The following is a 13,720-nucleotide window of genomic DNA, read 5'->3' on the forward strand; positions in this document are numbered from 1 at the left end:
TAAATGCATGCTTTACTCATCAACAACAGCAACTATCTGTGGTCATTAAAAGCCTACTCAAAGCACACAGCAGCACATATCTGAAAACTATTTTCAATGTGACTTTCAAAGCACAAGGACGCCACCTGTTGGTACAAAAAAGCACCATCGTATTTATCCAACTGTTCAAGGTCTACTACTAAATAATCTTATTACTTTAGCATAACTGCTATCCTGGGTGGCGTTACCATTATTGTCTTCTGTCTGGTAGGAGCTGGACGCCAGCTGGGTAGTTGAAGAAGTTGGAAAGACTAGAATGTGTGTACAGGAAGCATCCTGAGGTGTGTTTAGCTGCGAGGTCTGCAAGTTCAAAGCAGTGCTGCGGCCAAACACAGAGCCCATGGTAACCGCATCTGGATCCGCATAAACAGAAACACACAAAAGGTGAGGGGAAAACTGTATTTATTAGCTATTGAACTAAAGTGGTCAGCACATGTTTAATTATTTATTATAGCTGAATACAAACATTTGTTTATGTACACTTTTTCTTATTTGCACACTGGTGCAAAAAAATTTCTGTTATTAATCTGTTACTCTGACTGTTGTGACGTCTGAACGCTCAAGTATGCGCTATTATTAGTGCCACAGCCATAAACATGACAGCTAAACTCATAATTTATTATGCTAACTGCTAAAGTGGGTGAGCTACTTACCAGGCATGACCACGAAGGAGCCCTGTGGCTCCAAGGCGACCAGGCAGGCGCTGAGGATTGTTGGAGAGTCAGCAGCTGAGATCCCACACATGCGGCACGCCTCCCTCAGCTGGCGTCCTATTGAGTGGAGGGAGTGCTCCCCAAGGAGTGAACTCCAGTCTAGTAAGAGAGATAAAGTAGGGGATATAGAGATGTAGCAAGAAAAGCCAAGGTTTTAAGAGAGAGCAAGTTATGAAATGTCTTTCCATTATAAAACGTGTGTCTATGTGTGTGCGTGTGTTTGTGCACCAGTCTATGACTACATCTGTAATCAGTACAGGTGGGTAACACGAAACTCTCCATTCAAAAGGTCAGAAAATTAAATTACGATAAAAGAATAAAAGAAGAGTTCGTCAGAGAAGTCTGCTGACTGAATGGCCCAGTTGTCTTTGCTTAAAGCCAGAAACTGAGCAAGTCCAGTGAGTCCCAGTGTCCTTTCAGTGGATTATATGGAGCTCAAAAAATTAAACACTTTTCATTCAGAGTATAGCATCGCATTAGTTAAACTTCTGGGATGCTTATGTGGTTAAGTAGCAGAGGGGGTTGTTGATCAGTTTCAGCTGATTTGCTGTTAATGAAGTTAAGAACAGGCGCACTAGAGGGGCAACAATGAGACAATCCCTAAAACAGGAATGGTTTTACAGGAGAAGGCCTTTTTGGAGCCTCATCTTTTCTTTTTTTTCACTATTTTAGCATTAGGGTAGGGTCAGTGTCACAACTGGTGGCATGAGGTGATACGTGGACCCTACAGACTTCGCATAGGTACGCTAACTTCTCCAGTTGTGTCTCCCAACATAGTCCCAGGAGCATGGAGGAGATTCCGGGAGAAAGGAAGTTACTCTAGAAGATTTGGACAGGGTCGTAGAAGGTCCTTTACCCATCAGCAGTACTGGTATCTACTAATTTGTGCAAGGAGGAACAGGATTAGCAGTGCCAGAGCCAGAGCCCTACAGAATGACCTCCAGCAGACCATTGATATGAACGCCTCTGATCAAACAATCAGAAACAGACTTCCTGAGGATGGCCTGAGGGCCTGACGTTCTCTAGTGGGCCCGTGCTCACTTCCCCGTGGGGCATGATTGGCATTTCCCATAGAGTACCAGAACTGGCAGGTACACCACTGGCACCCTGTGCTTTCCAGAGAGAGCAGGTTTACCCTGAGCACATGTGACAGATGTGAAACATTGGGCTGACTACAACATCATTCAGCATGACCAGAGCTCAGTGATGTCCTGGTCCAGGTCTGGATTGTGGAGGCCTTGAACATCTTTTCATTCCTAACACATTGCCCAGTCCGTATCATTATAGATATTACAAATAGATATTTTCTCTCATTGAGATCTGATGTGTTTTCTAATGATCAATTTCATTTTTTCAGCACTGTAATATTGATAGATGTGCAGTATGAAGAGTAAAGGTCAGTTATACCCTAAATTAACCCTCAAGACTTTTTACTGCTATTTTGCAAGAAAAAACTATTCTACTGCACACTTCCTCTGCTTAAAACCTATCAGAAAGAACTGAAAATGAGTTGTGTCACTCACCTTTAAGCTCCCCGTGGCCTAGTCGGCCTAATCGACCAATAACAATCCTCCATGGCAGCGATGTCATCTGAATGATGCCAATGCACCACTCCCACAGCTTCTGTAGTCCCATCTTCCTAGCTGACGCCTTAGGACGGCGGGCTCTGAAGTGAGAAGAAATCATGAAAAAAGCTAGAAACCGCCATGTCACACCAAACGCTATGACAGGACAGGCCTTTCACTGAAACCGTTTCTCACCTGTTCGGCACATCAATGTTGATGATACAAGTCTCTAAGAGCTCTCCTTGCTGGTCAGTGCAGGAAACAAGCAGCCAACGCTGGTCATGTGACAGGCAGTATCCTACAAAGAGCACGTTGTATTTGGGAGGCAGCTCTGCCCATATTTCTCCTGGTTCTGGCTGCTTGGGACGGCTTGGACCGAGCACAAATGGTGGAGTGTACAGCTGCAGTGGGCTGGGGTGCTACATTAAACAATTAGGATTTTATTAAAAAGGGAAGTTATGATATATACTACAGTTACTGAAACCAAACATATCATTGAACTGTCATGCTTACCTCTGGACTCTTAAGTACCGAACTGACAGTGGAAACTGGGCCAAAACCAGTCAAGGACTTGATATGTGTTTGCTGGGGTAGTAGACGCCTGCACTGAGAGTAACAAGAGAAGGCCAGGGAGCGCAGGTGTTGCAGGTACAAATGGCTCTCTCCGCTAGCTGGCTGGAGTAGATACTGGCACGGCACCACCTAAAATATAAATGACGCAAAGAAATGTTGAGGATGGCGATCAAAAGTGAATTCTGCTTCCTGCCTCGCAATTATTTTCTTACCTGTAGCACCAGTGCGGGTCTTGTTGTTTCAGGCAGTGTCTGCAGCATCTCTGTGTAGCAGCGGAGAAGCCCTAGCAGCCAAATGCTACTTGACTCTACCTCGTCACCTTCTTCCTCCTCCCCTCCATCGTTTCTCGCTCCGCTTGAGCTCAGGAAAGCGTCCACTATGTAAATAACAATAGCTGGTGGGTTGGCATGGCTGTCCACTGAGTCAGCCACAGTGGGGATGCCTATTCTAGACTGCTCGGAAGAGCTGAAAAAAGAGCAGAGGAAACAAGCTTCAGTGTAAATAAGCTGGAAGAACAGCTGAGATGTTAAAATCATTCTTAATCTTACAGTTCAGGGTTTTCTGCTGGTGTGTTGGCTGGTGGGGTGGAACTAGGAGGTCCTTTGGAGTCACTGGCTCCTCCTTGGATCTCTTCTGTCTGGCCTGCGGTTGCTCCAGTTGGGGCTGAAGCATTTACTGAACTGGCACCACCTGTAGTTTGTTCTCCTTGAGTGGAAGAAGAAGGCTGAGCTGAGGATGTGTTGTTCACAGGCGGCTGGGCTTTGGGAGGTAACAGAAGACTGCTGTCCAATGGCAGGGCAGAGAGCTGGGGGCCTGAAAGCGATAAAAAGAACACATGCCCATCTTTATTCACCTAAGATAAAGAAATATACAGATTCAAAAACAGAGCTAATGCGATCCAGTTCGTTTACTCTGTTCAGTGATTCTCACCAAGCTGCTGCTTGCAAGCATAAGCATAAAGTTTGAGTTTGTTGAGGTTGTCAGTGTGCTGCTGTCCAACCCAGGGTCCAGTCAACCACTGATCCACATCCAGCTCCTCCAGCTTTTCTTTCTCCACATCTTCTCCCACGCGCACGATGCCATCTCTGGACACCTTGGCCAGCGGACGGTGCTTCCCAAGACGGCATGTCTGGAATAGGAGTTGGGAAAAGGACATGAAAGTCTCAAAGTATGTACAAATGAGTTGAAATCGGACCGTGGCTCTTACTTGGAGTTCAATCTCCTACCTCATAAACTGCACTAAGCTCCAGAAAGAAGGATCGGGCAGCAGACAAAAGCGAGGGGCTGTTGGGACAAACCACCATATAAGCAACATCTCGTTGCCCACCGTAAGGTTCCAGCAACAACTTCTCCCAGAAAGGCAACGCCAGCGGGGACAGTGCCAAGAAGTCCCGCTCCCGGTCATAACCCAGCAGCACTGTAGGAATGGGCAGGGGCTCCGGAGACTCCTCTGAACCTAAGAAAGGAAAACATTATGACATCTTTAAGATATATATTATGGCACAAAATATACAGGTGAAATTCAACACAAAGCGCTAGCTGTTCACGTAAACACAAAGAATGCACTGACTCACCATAAGAACCTCTCCCGGCCATCTTATGAAACTGCTGCCAGGTGAGCGGACCCTGAACATGCTGGATGTTTTCCCAGGTCCGTCCTGTTCTCTTTTTCTGGATGGCATCCTGCAGGAAAGGCTGCAAAGACAGCAGCATACGCACCATATCCTGTGACGACAACATGCTCATATCCACCACTTTCGAGACACACACACATACACACACAGAAAGTGTACAGATGCACAGGCGTTAACAAGATTCTGAACACCAAAGAAACAAAGAAATACATAAAGAAATACAAAATACATCATAGATTACATATAAAAGCAGCCCAGCATGCATAATAAATATCTTAATTTAAGGGATTTATCATAATTATTTATCCACTCTTTAGAAGCCAGATTACAATTCTTACCATTAGTGTGAGGCCAGGAGTGGAGAGCGGTACTTCTGACAACGGATAGATCTACTTTCCCTCCTGTGGGGTTATCCACATACTGAAGTCCCTGCTCCAAAGCATTGTAGCAGGCCGTACAGGCATCACTCCCATCTGCCCACTGCTTTTCAGACATCCAGCTCTGGAGCAGTGCCCCTTTGCGGCCGTGGCAGGAGCAGCTCAGGGGGAAATGAAGTGAAGCCAGAGAAGAAATTGGGTGGGAGCACTGTTCCTGTAAAAGGACCATGACCGCAGGAGAGGCAGGCGCTGCATCCTGCGGCCGCTTGGCCTTGGAGTCTCCCATAGTCGGGTCCCGTCTGGAAAGTGCTAACCTCCTCTCAGCTGCTCGCCCTACTTCGGAGGTTCGACCAAAAATGTCGAGCTCGTCCTCCAGGAAGAGGCCTGTTCCGAGGGCCAGTCGCCTGTTCACGATGGCGCTGAAGCCACACATGCAGCGATACTGATCTTCACCAGTGGAATCTGGGATATAAACCCCCACATCTGCTCCTTTGACATTCTGGTTGCAGGCACAAATACAGCAGCTGTCAAAGTTGCGATCCTTGAAGACACTGAGGACAGAGTCTGAGAGGAGGAGGATTGTGTACAGGCTGTGGGCCTCAGGCAGAGACGGGCCCGGCCGAGCTAGGGGCTCTACAGAGCTGAGAGGCAGGCTTGTCGAAGGGGTGGAAACTGGTGAGCTAAGCTCAGTACCATCCTGCTTTACTGAACCCTGTCCAGAGCTTGCAGTGTTAATACCCCGTGGTGTACGTGGAGTTCTTGGGGTGGGCACAGAGAAGCGTGGGGTGGCAGGAGATGGGAGGATGCCAGTAGTGGTACTGGTAGAGGCAGTAGCTCCACTCATCTGCACATAGTCCTGGTCAGCAAGGGGAACACTGGGAATATTTCTGGAAAAAGAATCGAAAAAACAAATAGTGAGACAAACAAGATTAGCGTTACTGTCTGGAAGCATCTCTTAAAGGTTGTGCAGTTTGTTCCAAACACAAAAGGAAATCCTCAAAACTAAGTGATATCGTGCTTAGAGCACTACAGTCTTTCCAGTGAGGCTAAAAAGTGCCCACAAGCCATCCTATCAGGAACTGCATGCTTAAAAAAACCTTTAAAATGAACTCATTAATTATCCTTGGTAGATTAAAATCCTTGCCGCCAGGGGGCAGCGTTTCACCAGTGTTGAGATGTTTTGGATGTGTGCTTTTCTTTAAACTACCCATTTTCCCCAGGCTCCCCCATCCCCACCCCCCGGCCATCATTGCAAATAAGAATGTGTTATTAATGACCAACCTGGGTAATTAAAGGTTACAGTGACAGGTACACGCTAAAACTACATGAAAGTAAAGCTGGGCCCTAATTCTCTCCAACACAGTAAACAGATGTTCTACACTTAAAGTCAAAACAGTTGTGTCTTTGCATTCTGTTGACAGCTTAATTTCAGAAGCTTTAAACTATTTTAAACAGTGATTTATAATTACAAGCAATGTCCAAACATAAAACTGTTCAAAAAGAGTTATAAAAATATGATCTTCTCGATCTATAAAGAAAAGGAAAATATTTAAATTAAGTGAATGTCTCTATTTAAAAACAAACAAACAAACAAAAAATTCATGATGTGATATTATAGTATATAGTATATCAGAAATCTGTTCACTATTTTTATTACAAATTATATCAGTAAGGAAGCTGACTAAATATTCACTGATAATTTATGGCAAAGGGGTGGGATTAAATAAGTGTATACTTCTTCCCACTCCCTTTCAACATGTAAATTAATCAGAATGGTTTTTTGTATGTAATTTGTATAGTATTTTTTTTCTCTCTTATTTCTTTTCTAAATGTACTTGTATATTGTTCACATGTTGAAATAAAATTACCAACCAACCAACCAAGAGAAGCACAAGATGAAAGTCGTTTTACTCTCTAATGTGATAACTGATTACTCACATGTATCCATCCTTGGTGAAAGCAGAATTCTGGGGATGCATGACCGTGGGGAAATGTTCCATCTTGGGCAACAAGGACCAGGAAGGACGGTAATAACACTGTTCAGGAATCTTGAGTGGTGGAAGATTCTGGCTGGGTAGGCAGGCTAGTGGAGCAAACATGGAGGAGCCTATCAGCGGCTGGACAAAGAGAGGAATAAATGTTTGTTATTTACAAGTATAAAGACATGTTTCAATACGCTGAATAAGTGGTTAAAGAGCAGAAGTTGAGGAAAAGCTTCTTTCTACTGTAGGCGCAATTAACCCTTGTGTGGTGTTCGTATTTTTGTTACTCAGCCAGTGTTCATGGGTCTGGTGGACCCGCTAGAGTTTTGGCTTTCCAAATTAACACTATCAAACAATTTTATGTTAAATTACTCAACAGATGTTTACTTCATCCCAATTACAAGACATATGAACAGCAAACATGGTTAATTTTTTCCCTTTACCTTTGTTAGATCACATTTATGAATTAATGTGCTTCTCGTTTTTCTTTTATATAAAATGTTATAAATAAATCAGTTATAATCAAGTGGAGTGAGTGGAAAGACACAACACATTTACACGTGTAAAAATAATTAATTGTTTAATTTTTCTTTTGAAAAAAACTGAACACGGGTCTCACAGACCCGAACACCATACAAGGGTTAAAAGGGCTATTTAGAAATCAGGCTTGCAAATAAATCAACTAAGACAGTATTTTTCCAGATCTTTGGAAAAAACAATTCAGTGGCCACATTATTGAATGTCTGTCCCCAGCATCATTAGCAGTCCCTGCCTTGAGTTTCAGAATTGTTGCTTATCTACTAATCACAGATTTTCAAATTATAAATACCTCCTGAAAATCACTGAAATTAATAAACCAGTGATTCCACAAAATTAATGCCTCCATCCAGTTCAGTTCTGCTTATCCAGTTCAGGGTCACAGGAGGCCAAAGTCTACAGTCATAAATCTATTTGATAATTTTCTTGAAAAGCATAAATAATTTCTTGAAAGAGCAGAGAACTGTGTTTTTTAGCAAACATCCCCTGTCTGTGGTACTCTGTTGACTATTTAAAGCAACAGGATGGCTTGGGGAAACTACCCATGTTCATATTAATATGTTTTTTAGAGCAAACAGAACAGTGACATTTTCTCAGCTTTAGCTGCGTAACTGATATGTTAGCAAGATACTCCTCAGTGATCTTCTGTTTGCATTAGGGACTGCATTAGGATTCTAAGAAACTGTTAAAAGCAGATGTTCTCCTTGAATTATTCACACGTTTAAACATTCAATAACATGTCATAAGAAGCAGGATTATGACAACCCTTATCTGCTTTAGATCACTATGTATGTCAACTCATCATGAAGTCATATTCACTCAAATCTAATATTTATGTATTTCAGTCTTCCTTCTCATATCGAAGCTGCTCTAACAATATGATTTGCTTGGAGTAACTTGCTTGTGTTGTTAAGAAGATGCACTCAGTACGGAGCAAATGCATTCATAATGCATATGATTAGTATTCCCTGCTCACCGAACCTGCAGTCAGTACAGCTCTCTAACATTAAAAGGTATTAGTGAAACACTTCCAGTGTGATATGAGCTAGCACCAAGTCAGCCAAGTCAGACATTTAAATAATAACAAGTAAAATGGACAATTTATCTTATTTCCATCCATCTGTGCACTTTTCTAAATTGATGCTTGCTGCAAAAAGCTAATGACATGTTTTCATACTAGGGATCAATTCAGAGTGTCAGATCTAACAATCTTAACTACCGCTTCTCCTCACCTTGATATCCTCCTGCCTGGGACTACCAATGTCATCCTCCACCTCCATCCTGTGTTCAGTCAGCTGGGTGGAGGCTGCTGCAGGAAGGTGGTCAGCTGGTCCAGTGGGCGCAGGGGGCTCTTGACTAGGGGTGTCCCGATAGGTCATGATGGGAGAGAAGGCTGGGTGCTGCTCTAGAGAAGGCGGGGTGGGAAACATCCGCTGGAGATCTGCTACTGCTGAAAAGAAAAAGAGATGGACAAGGAGACACAGAGAGAGCAGGGGGAGGTAAATAGATGGTGAGCGGAATAATAAACACCAAACTGAGGGAGCTTTTGAGATTTTAAAACTAGATACTCATCAGAGTGACTCACTTGATGGATAAGGTACTGCAACTCTTCCTTCTTTTCCAATAGGACGATCTTCTGTTGACACTGGTACCTTAGTTGAGTGCTGGTTTGGGTAAACAGTCTAAAAAGTATTACAGGGTAAGTTATGTGACTAAAAAATTTATTCTTTAAAATTCTTAAATCGTTAACTAAAATACTATTTATTTTCTAATATGATGTTTGGAGTTTTGTTTGTTGTTTGTTTGTTTGTTTCAATTTAAATCAAAATCGAAAATTACATAGTGTCTTACCACTGTTAACATTGTTACAAGAATATAGATAGAACATTATATTTTACCCCCGGGTCTTCATCGTCTTCATCAAGTATGTTGTCTAGATCAGAGATGTTGACCACTAGATCTATTTCTCTGGTCAGAGAGGGATTGGTTTTAGCAGCTCCGTCGTCCTGGCCTGATTCGTCTAAAACAACACAAAACATCGTTAGACTGAACAAAACTACTCATGTGTGACATGAATTGCTGTTTTGTAGAACATGTAAATTATGTTTATGTCTGTGATTAGGACCCCCACCTGATTTTGGAGCAGAGTTAAAAATGGACATAGCATCTTTTCCATCAGTTAACGCTCCATTGCTGGTGATTTCTTCTCCCTAGTGGAGGGATTCAAATAAAATGAGAACATTCGCAGGTTATGTTCAGCACAGATTCAATAAAATATGTCGAGAGCCTCACTTCATTATTATAATGTACGCTTTGTGCTACAAAATGCCTCATCCTAATAAAATGCCGCATTCTGTAGCAAAGAACACAAAGTATTAGCATTTTAGCATTTTCAGTATTAATTGGCAGTTTCTTCCTGTTAAAAGGGAGTTTATTCTTCCCACTGTCACCAAGTGCTTGTCATGTGATTGATGCGGTTTTCTCTGTATTATTGTAGAGTCTTTGTCTTATAATTTAAAGTACCTTGAGGCAACTGTTGCTGTGATTTGGTGCTATATGAATAAAACTTTATTGGATTGAATTAAATAGAACCTACTTTGGTATAGCTCAGACAAAATGATGGGTTAAAGTTTACTGTTCACTCTCCATTTAGCTTTTTTTGACTTGTCCACCCTACTAGTGGCTTATCCAAGTCTTTAGCTGCAAAATGCTCTGTTATGTTCACCCTCTGGCTCACGGTTGTTAAACTCATTTTACTACATGAGCTGCATATATTTAAATTTGAACTTAAGTAAAGTAGACTTCTAATAACGTATAAAGACTATAACCTATATACCTTTTTTTAGTGTTAGGAAGTGTTTCAGAAGTTCATTCTGGAAATGTTTGGATTTCATGAACTAGTTTTCTAAAACTGGTACACATTAGTGTTTCTAATTTGACCAGCCTTAATAAATTATACAGACATGTTATTGTAGCAGATCAGCAGGGTCAGAGAGTTACAGTTAAAGATATACATCTGTAAACTGAACTTACTTCATGTCTAGTCCTAATTTAAAAAATATTTAATTAAAAATTTTTCTTTCAATTCAAAGGAAATGCCCTTTTTTTCACTGTAGACCCATACTGAATAAAATAGCAAATTCTCTATTAATTCATTCTGTTGTTTTTTTTATGGTGGGTCTATTACTTATTTCGGTGTAGCATGGCAGGTCAGCAGTGAAGTCTATCGGTACGAAGGCTGTAAAAATGACGATGATTCAGATCTCTGGACCCTCAGTTTGGACTTTCATGATGTGATCAGTTTTTAAGCTTGAAAACCAGAGGAAAATTTACATTTATACTTTACGTCTTTGCAGTAGTCACATTTTGCAAAGTGGAATGGATGGCCTGATTTTGACCGCTGGGCTGTAACTTTGAAAGCCGTGACCTGGTTGATAACTATGTCTGCTGGTTGGGTGACTGGACAGATAAGATTGATAGCTTTATTTATTTTATGTTTTACTCTAAACAATTACCTGTTACAGCACGATTGATGGCAACTGTAAAACTAAATTAAACAACAAAGCTACTATGAGACCTCCTTGCATACAAGTGGTCATGCAATCCATAATTAATAGATAAATATTGATTTTAACCACGTTACATTTTCCCTGAATCCAGTTTTTTTGTTTGTATTTGTATTTTCAAACTGTGTGTTGTCCTACCTTGGCCTTCTTGCTGGGTTCTCGCCCTTGACCCTTTAATCTCTTGGAAGTGGAGAAAGTGTACTCAATGTCTCCTTCCTTAAAGTCATAGGGATCGTCCCCATTATCCCGAAGTGCCTCGACACCTGGCTGCTGGAACAGGCCCAAAGTTTGGATGTGTTGCCTCACTCTCTCCTCTGAGAGTTTAAATCTCTTGTGCGCCTGTGCGTATAGTCTAAAGGAGACAAAAAAACAAGGTTATTCTTCTGCGTTCTCATGTACAATACAAATGCACTAAATTCCCAGTATTTTCAGTATACTTCCAAATATTATTTCCCCAACACTGGTGCAACTCTCCTACCTTTTAAGCGAAGCTCCCTCGATGGTTGTGTCTGTTGTCACTTCCTCTAGTTTATCAATGGGGAGTTCAGAGGGTCTAAAGTCAGTCTTATCAGTCCTGGGAGTCCTGAAGCCTCTCCACCAGCCAGCACCACTCTCCCTCTGCCTCAGCAGAGCTGCATACACAGCTGTCTCGCTAGTAATCACCCCCAATCCTGAAGCGCCATCTTGACAGGCGGGCATATCCACAGGCCCATCCATAGCCTCTGGGTCTTGTACCCGGGGATGCGGGCTAAGAGTGGGTGGAAGTGGAGATACTGGTGAATGGAGAAGGGACTCGGGGGCTTTTCTGCCATTGGAGTGGGGCTTGGAATACTTGCAGGTTGGCAGAGTGGCCAGGGACTCTATGGGTGGATCCAGCGCCACGAGGCCACCGAGCTGGGGCCCTCCTGGAGAGTCCTGTTCCAGAGGACTCTCCTGTGTGACAGACAGACGATGGTGGAAAGGAATAACAGCTGGCCTCTTGGACTGTTTGTCACCCTTTTCTGTCTTGTCACTGGTCTTGTGTTTGGGCAGGGAGGGAGTGTATAATGATGGGCCAGAAGACTGAGTGGGGTTGGCACTAGTTTGGGAGTTGGCAGTGGACGCAGTGGTCAGATTCGACTTCTGCTGCTTTAACCTGAAACAAAAATAAATAGCAATCTACTTAAAATTCTATGAAAATACTTCCAACTAAATTATATACCTGAAAAGTCTATTTTTTAAACGCATTAGCATGAAAACAAGAACACCTGAATCTAACACATTTGGAACAGCTTGGGTGCAATTCTGGAGTACCTAGAGCAGCTGCAAGGTGCTCTCGCTCCCAGATCGTTGAAATCCCACGTGGTAACTCCATTTGGCACTTCCTTTCGAGGCGTTACTTCAGTTGACTGATTCGGTCTGCAGGGAACGAACAGATCCATGAGGGCGCCAGCTCAGCTGCATCACTGCACTTCAATTATAATCCGGCCAAAGTCAGGGAGTAAACTCCAGATTTACTTACACATGTTGAGGCTGGTTGAGATAGCACTCCCTCCAGGCCTGATGGACCACCTGACAAGTCAGCTTCTTCCCAGAATGCTTTGGGCTGATGCTGGTGATACTCATGCTGCTGTCTGGTGTGGGCACACTCGAGGCCGAGGTTACGAAGCCGCTGTCCGCTGAAAAAAAAGAAAAAAACACCGTCAATGTAAAACTGTGTAGTTTTAACATTTCAGCATGTGTGTACAACGCTGCGGCATGTCTGTGTCCCTGTTACCGGAGCATGGCTGCTCTGGTGATGTTGGTGGCGTCAGTGGCACGCTGCAGTGGTTCAGCTCTTTGTTGAGGCCCTGAGCTGTGGGAACAGGTGGAGGCTGCTCCACTGGTAGGTCTCCTTGGGCAATTAGCACGAAAGCAGATGGGTAGGTCATTCTTACTCCACCTGAGAATACAAGAAAAGAGGATCTGCTGTTATAGGATACATTTAAACGCTGGCTTAATTTTTTAAATGGGCACCATTTCTAGATATTGCTAATAATTAACCTTACATAAATAAAGAGGCTGTATAATGTCTGGTGCTTTTCTGTTAATGTAATTACCCACTTTCGTACTCACCAGTCATGAAAACACAATCAAATCTAAAATCCGTTTGTACTCACTCCTTCAGTATTATTTCTGGCTTTCCTCTTTAGATGCAAAGCAGTTTTAATTGTAATCAGGTCAAACCAAAGCTGTGGAATCAGACTGATTAGAGTAACTGTTAGAGTAACTCCCCGGGGTTTTCTACCTCAACTTCACTTCACTATTCTTCCTTTCTGTCAGTCCTGCTCTCTCCTCCCCTGCCTTCCAGTCACTTCCTGACTTCTGCTCTTTGATAACTGACTGTAAGGATCATTGCAGTATAAGCACCTCATCCACTAATACCTCAGCTCAAACTGCCTGGGAGTCTACATGAGGACAGAGGGTAATTAACGTGATGCTGATCTCTTGGTGTTTGTTCTAGTTCCTTCTCATCTGAAAGAACTGCAGTCCTCTTTACTAAGTACTGCTTTTTGGTACTATTTTATGCAGGATATGAGTTTCATTGCAGACTGACTGCACAGCAAAAGTTTTTTTCCTTCTTTTTTTTGCATTGATTAGGTGACCCTGAATCCTCCCTTAGTTATGCTACAATAGGCCCAGGGTGCTGGGGGTTCCCATAATGCACTCAGTGTTTCTTCTTCACTCACCTCTTTGACTCTCTATCTGTTTATAC

General features: G+C 42.8%; 1 protein-coding gene across 7 annotated transcripts in view; it reads right to left on the reverse strand.

Moving 5' to 3' along the window:
• The window catches only part of LOC146666110 (mediator of RNA polymerase II transcription subunit 13-like), a 90,250-nt gene that overhangs the window by 3,245 nt on the left and 73,285 nt on the right, over positions 1–13,720 (reverse strand). For 6 of the 7 annotated variants that reach the window (XM_085413937.1, XM_085413933.1, XM_085413936.1 and 3 more), the window contains 21 exons: positions 12,743–12,907; positions 12,488–12,644; positions 12,280–12,384; positions 11,465–12,121; positions 11,125–11,338; positions 9,552–9,630; positions 9,319–9,440; positions 9,006–9,102; positions 8,653–8,870; positions 6,840–7,018; positions 4,863–5,788; positions 4,465–4,644; positions 4,117–4,346; positions 3,821–4,019; positions 3,439–3,703; positions 3,103–3,355; positions 2,831–3,019; positions 2,513–2,736; positions 2,276–2,418; positions 693–851; positions 228–392 (listed from right to left, as the gene is read on the reverse strand). In XM_085413937.1, coding sequence (XP_085270063.1) covers positions 228–392; positions 693–851; positions 2,276–2,418; positions 2,513–2,736; positions 2,831–3,019; positions 3,103–3,355; positions 3,439–3,703; positions 3,821–4,019; positions 4,117–4,346; positions 4,465–4,644; positions 4,863–5,788; positions 6,840–7,018; positions 8,653–8,870; positions 9,006–9,102; positions 9,319–9,440; positions 9,552–9,630; positions 11,125–11,338; positions 11,465–12,121; positions 12,280–12,384; positions 12,488–12,644; positions 12,743–12,907 — 4,926 coding nt within the window. The remainder of the gene's footprint in view (positions 1–227; positions 393–692; positions 852–2,275; positions 2,419–2,512; positions 2,737–2,830; positions 3,020–3,102; positions 3,356–3,438; positions 3,704–3,820; positions 4,020–4,116; positions 4,347–4,464; positions 4,645–4,862; positions 5,789–6,839; positions 7,019–8,652; positions 8,871–9,005; positions 9,103–9,318; positions 9,441–9,551; positions 9,631–11,124; positions 11,339–11,464; positions 12,122–12,279; positions 12,385–12,487; positions 12,645–12,742; positions 12,908–13,720) is intronic. The other variant, XM_085413938.1, reaches the window with a different exon arrangement.

Source organism: Rhamphochromis longiceps, linkage group LG7, assembly GCF_057381845.1.
Source record: "Rhamphochromis longiceps isolate RC_006_pf linkage group LG7, R_longiceps_female_GT1.1, whole genome shotgun sequence".
Classification (NCBI taxonomy): domain Eukaryota; kingdom Metazoa; phylum Chordata; class Actinopteri; order Cichliformes; family Cichlidae; genus Rhamphochromis; species Rhamphochromis longiceps.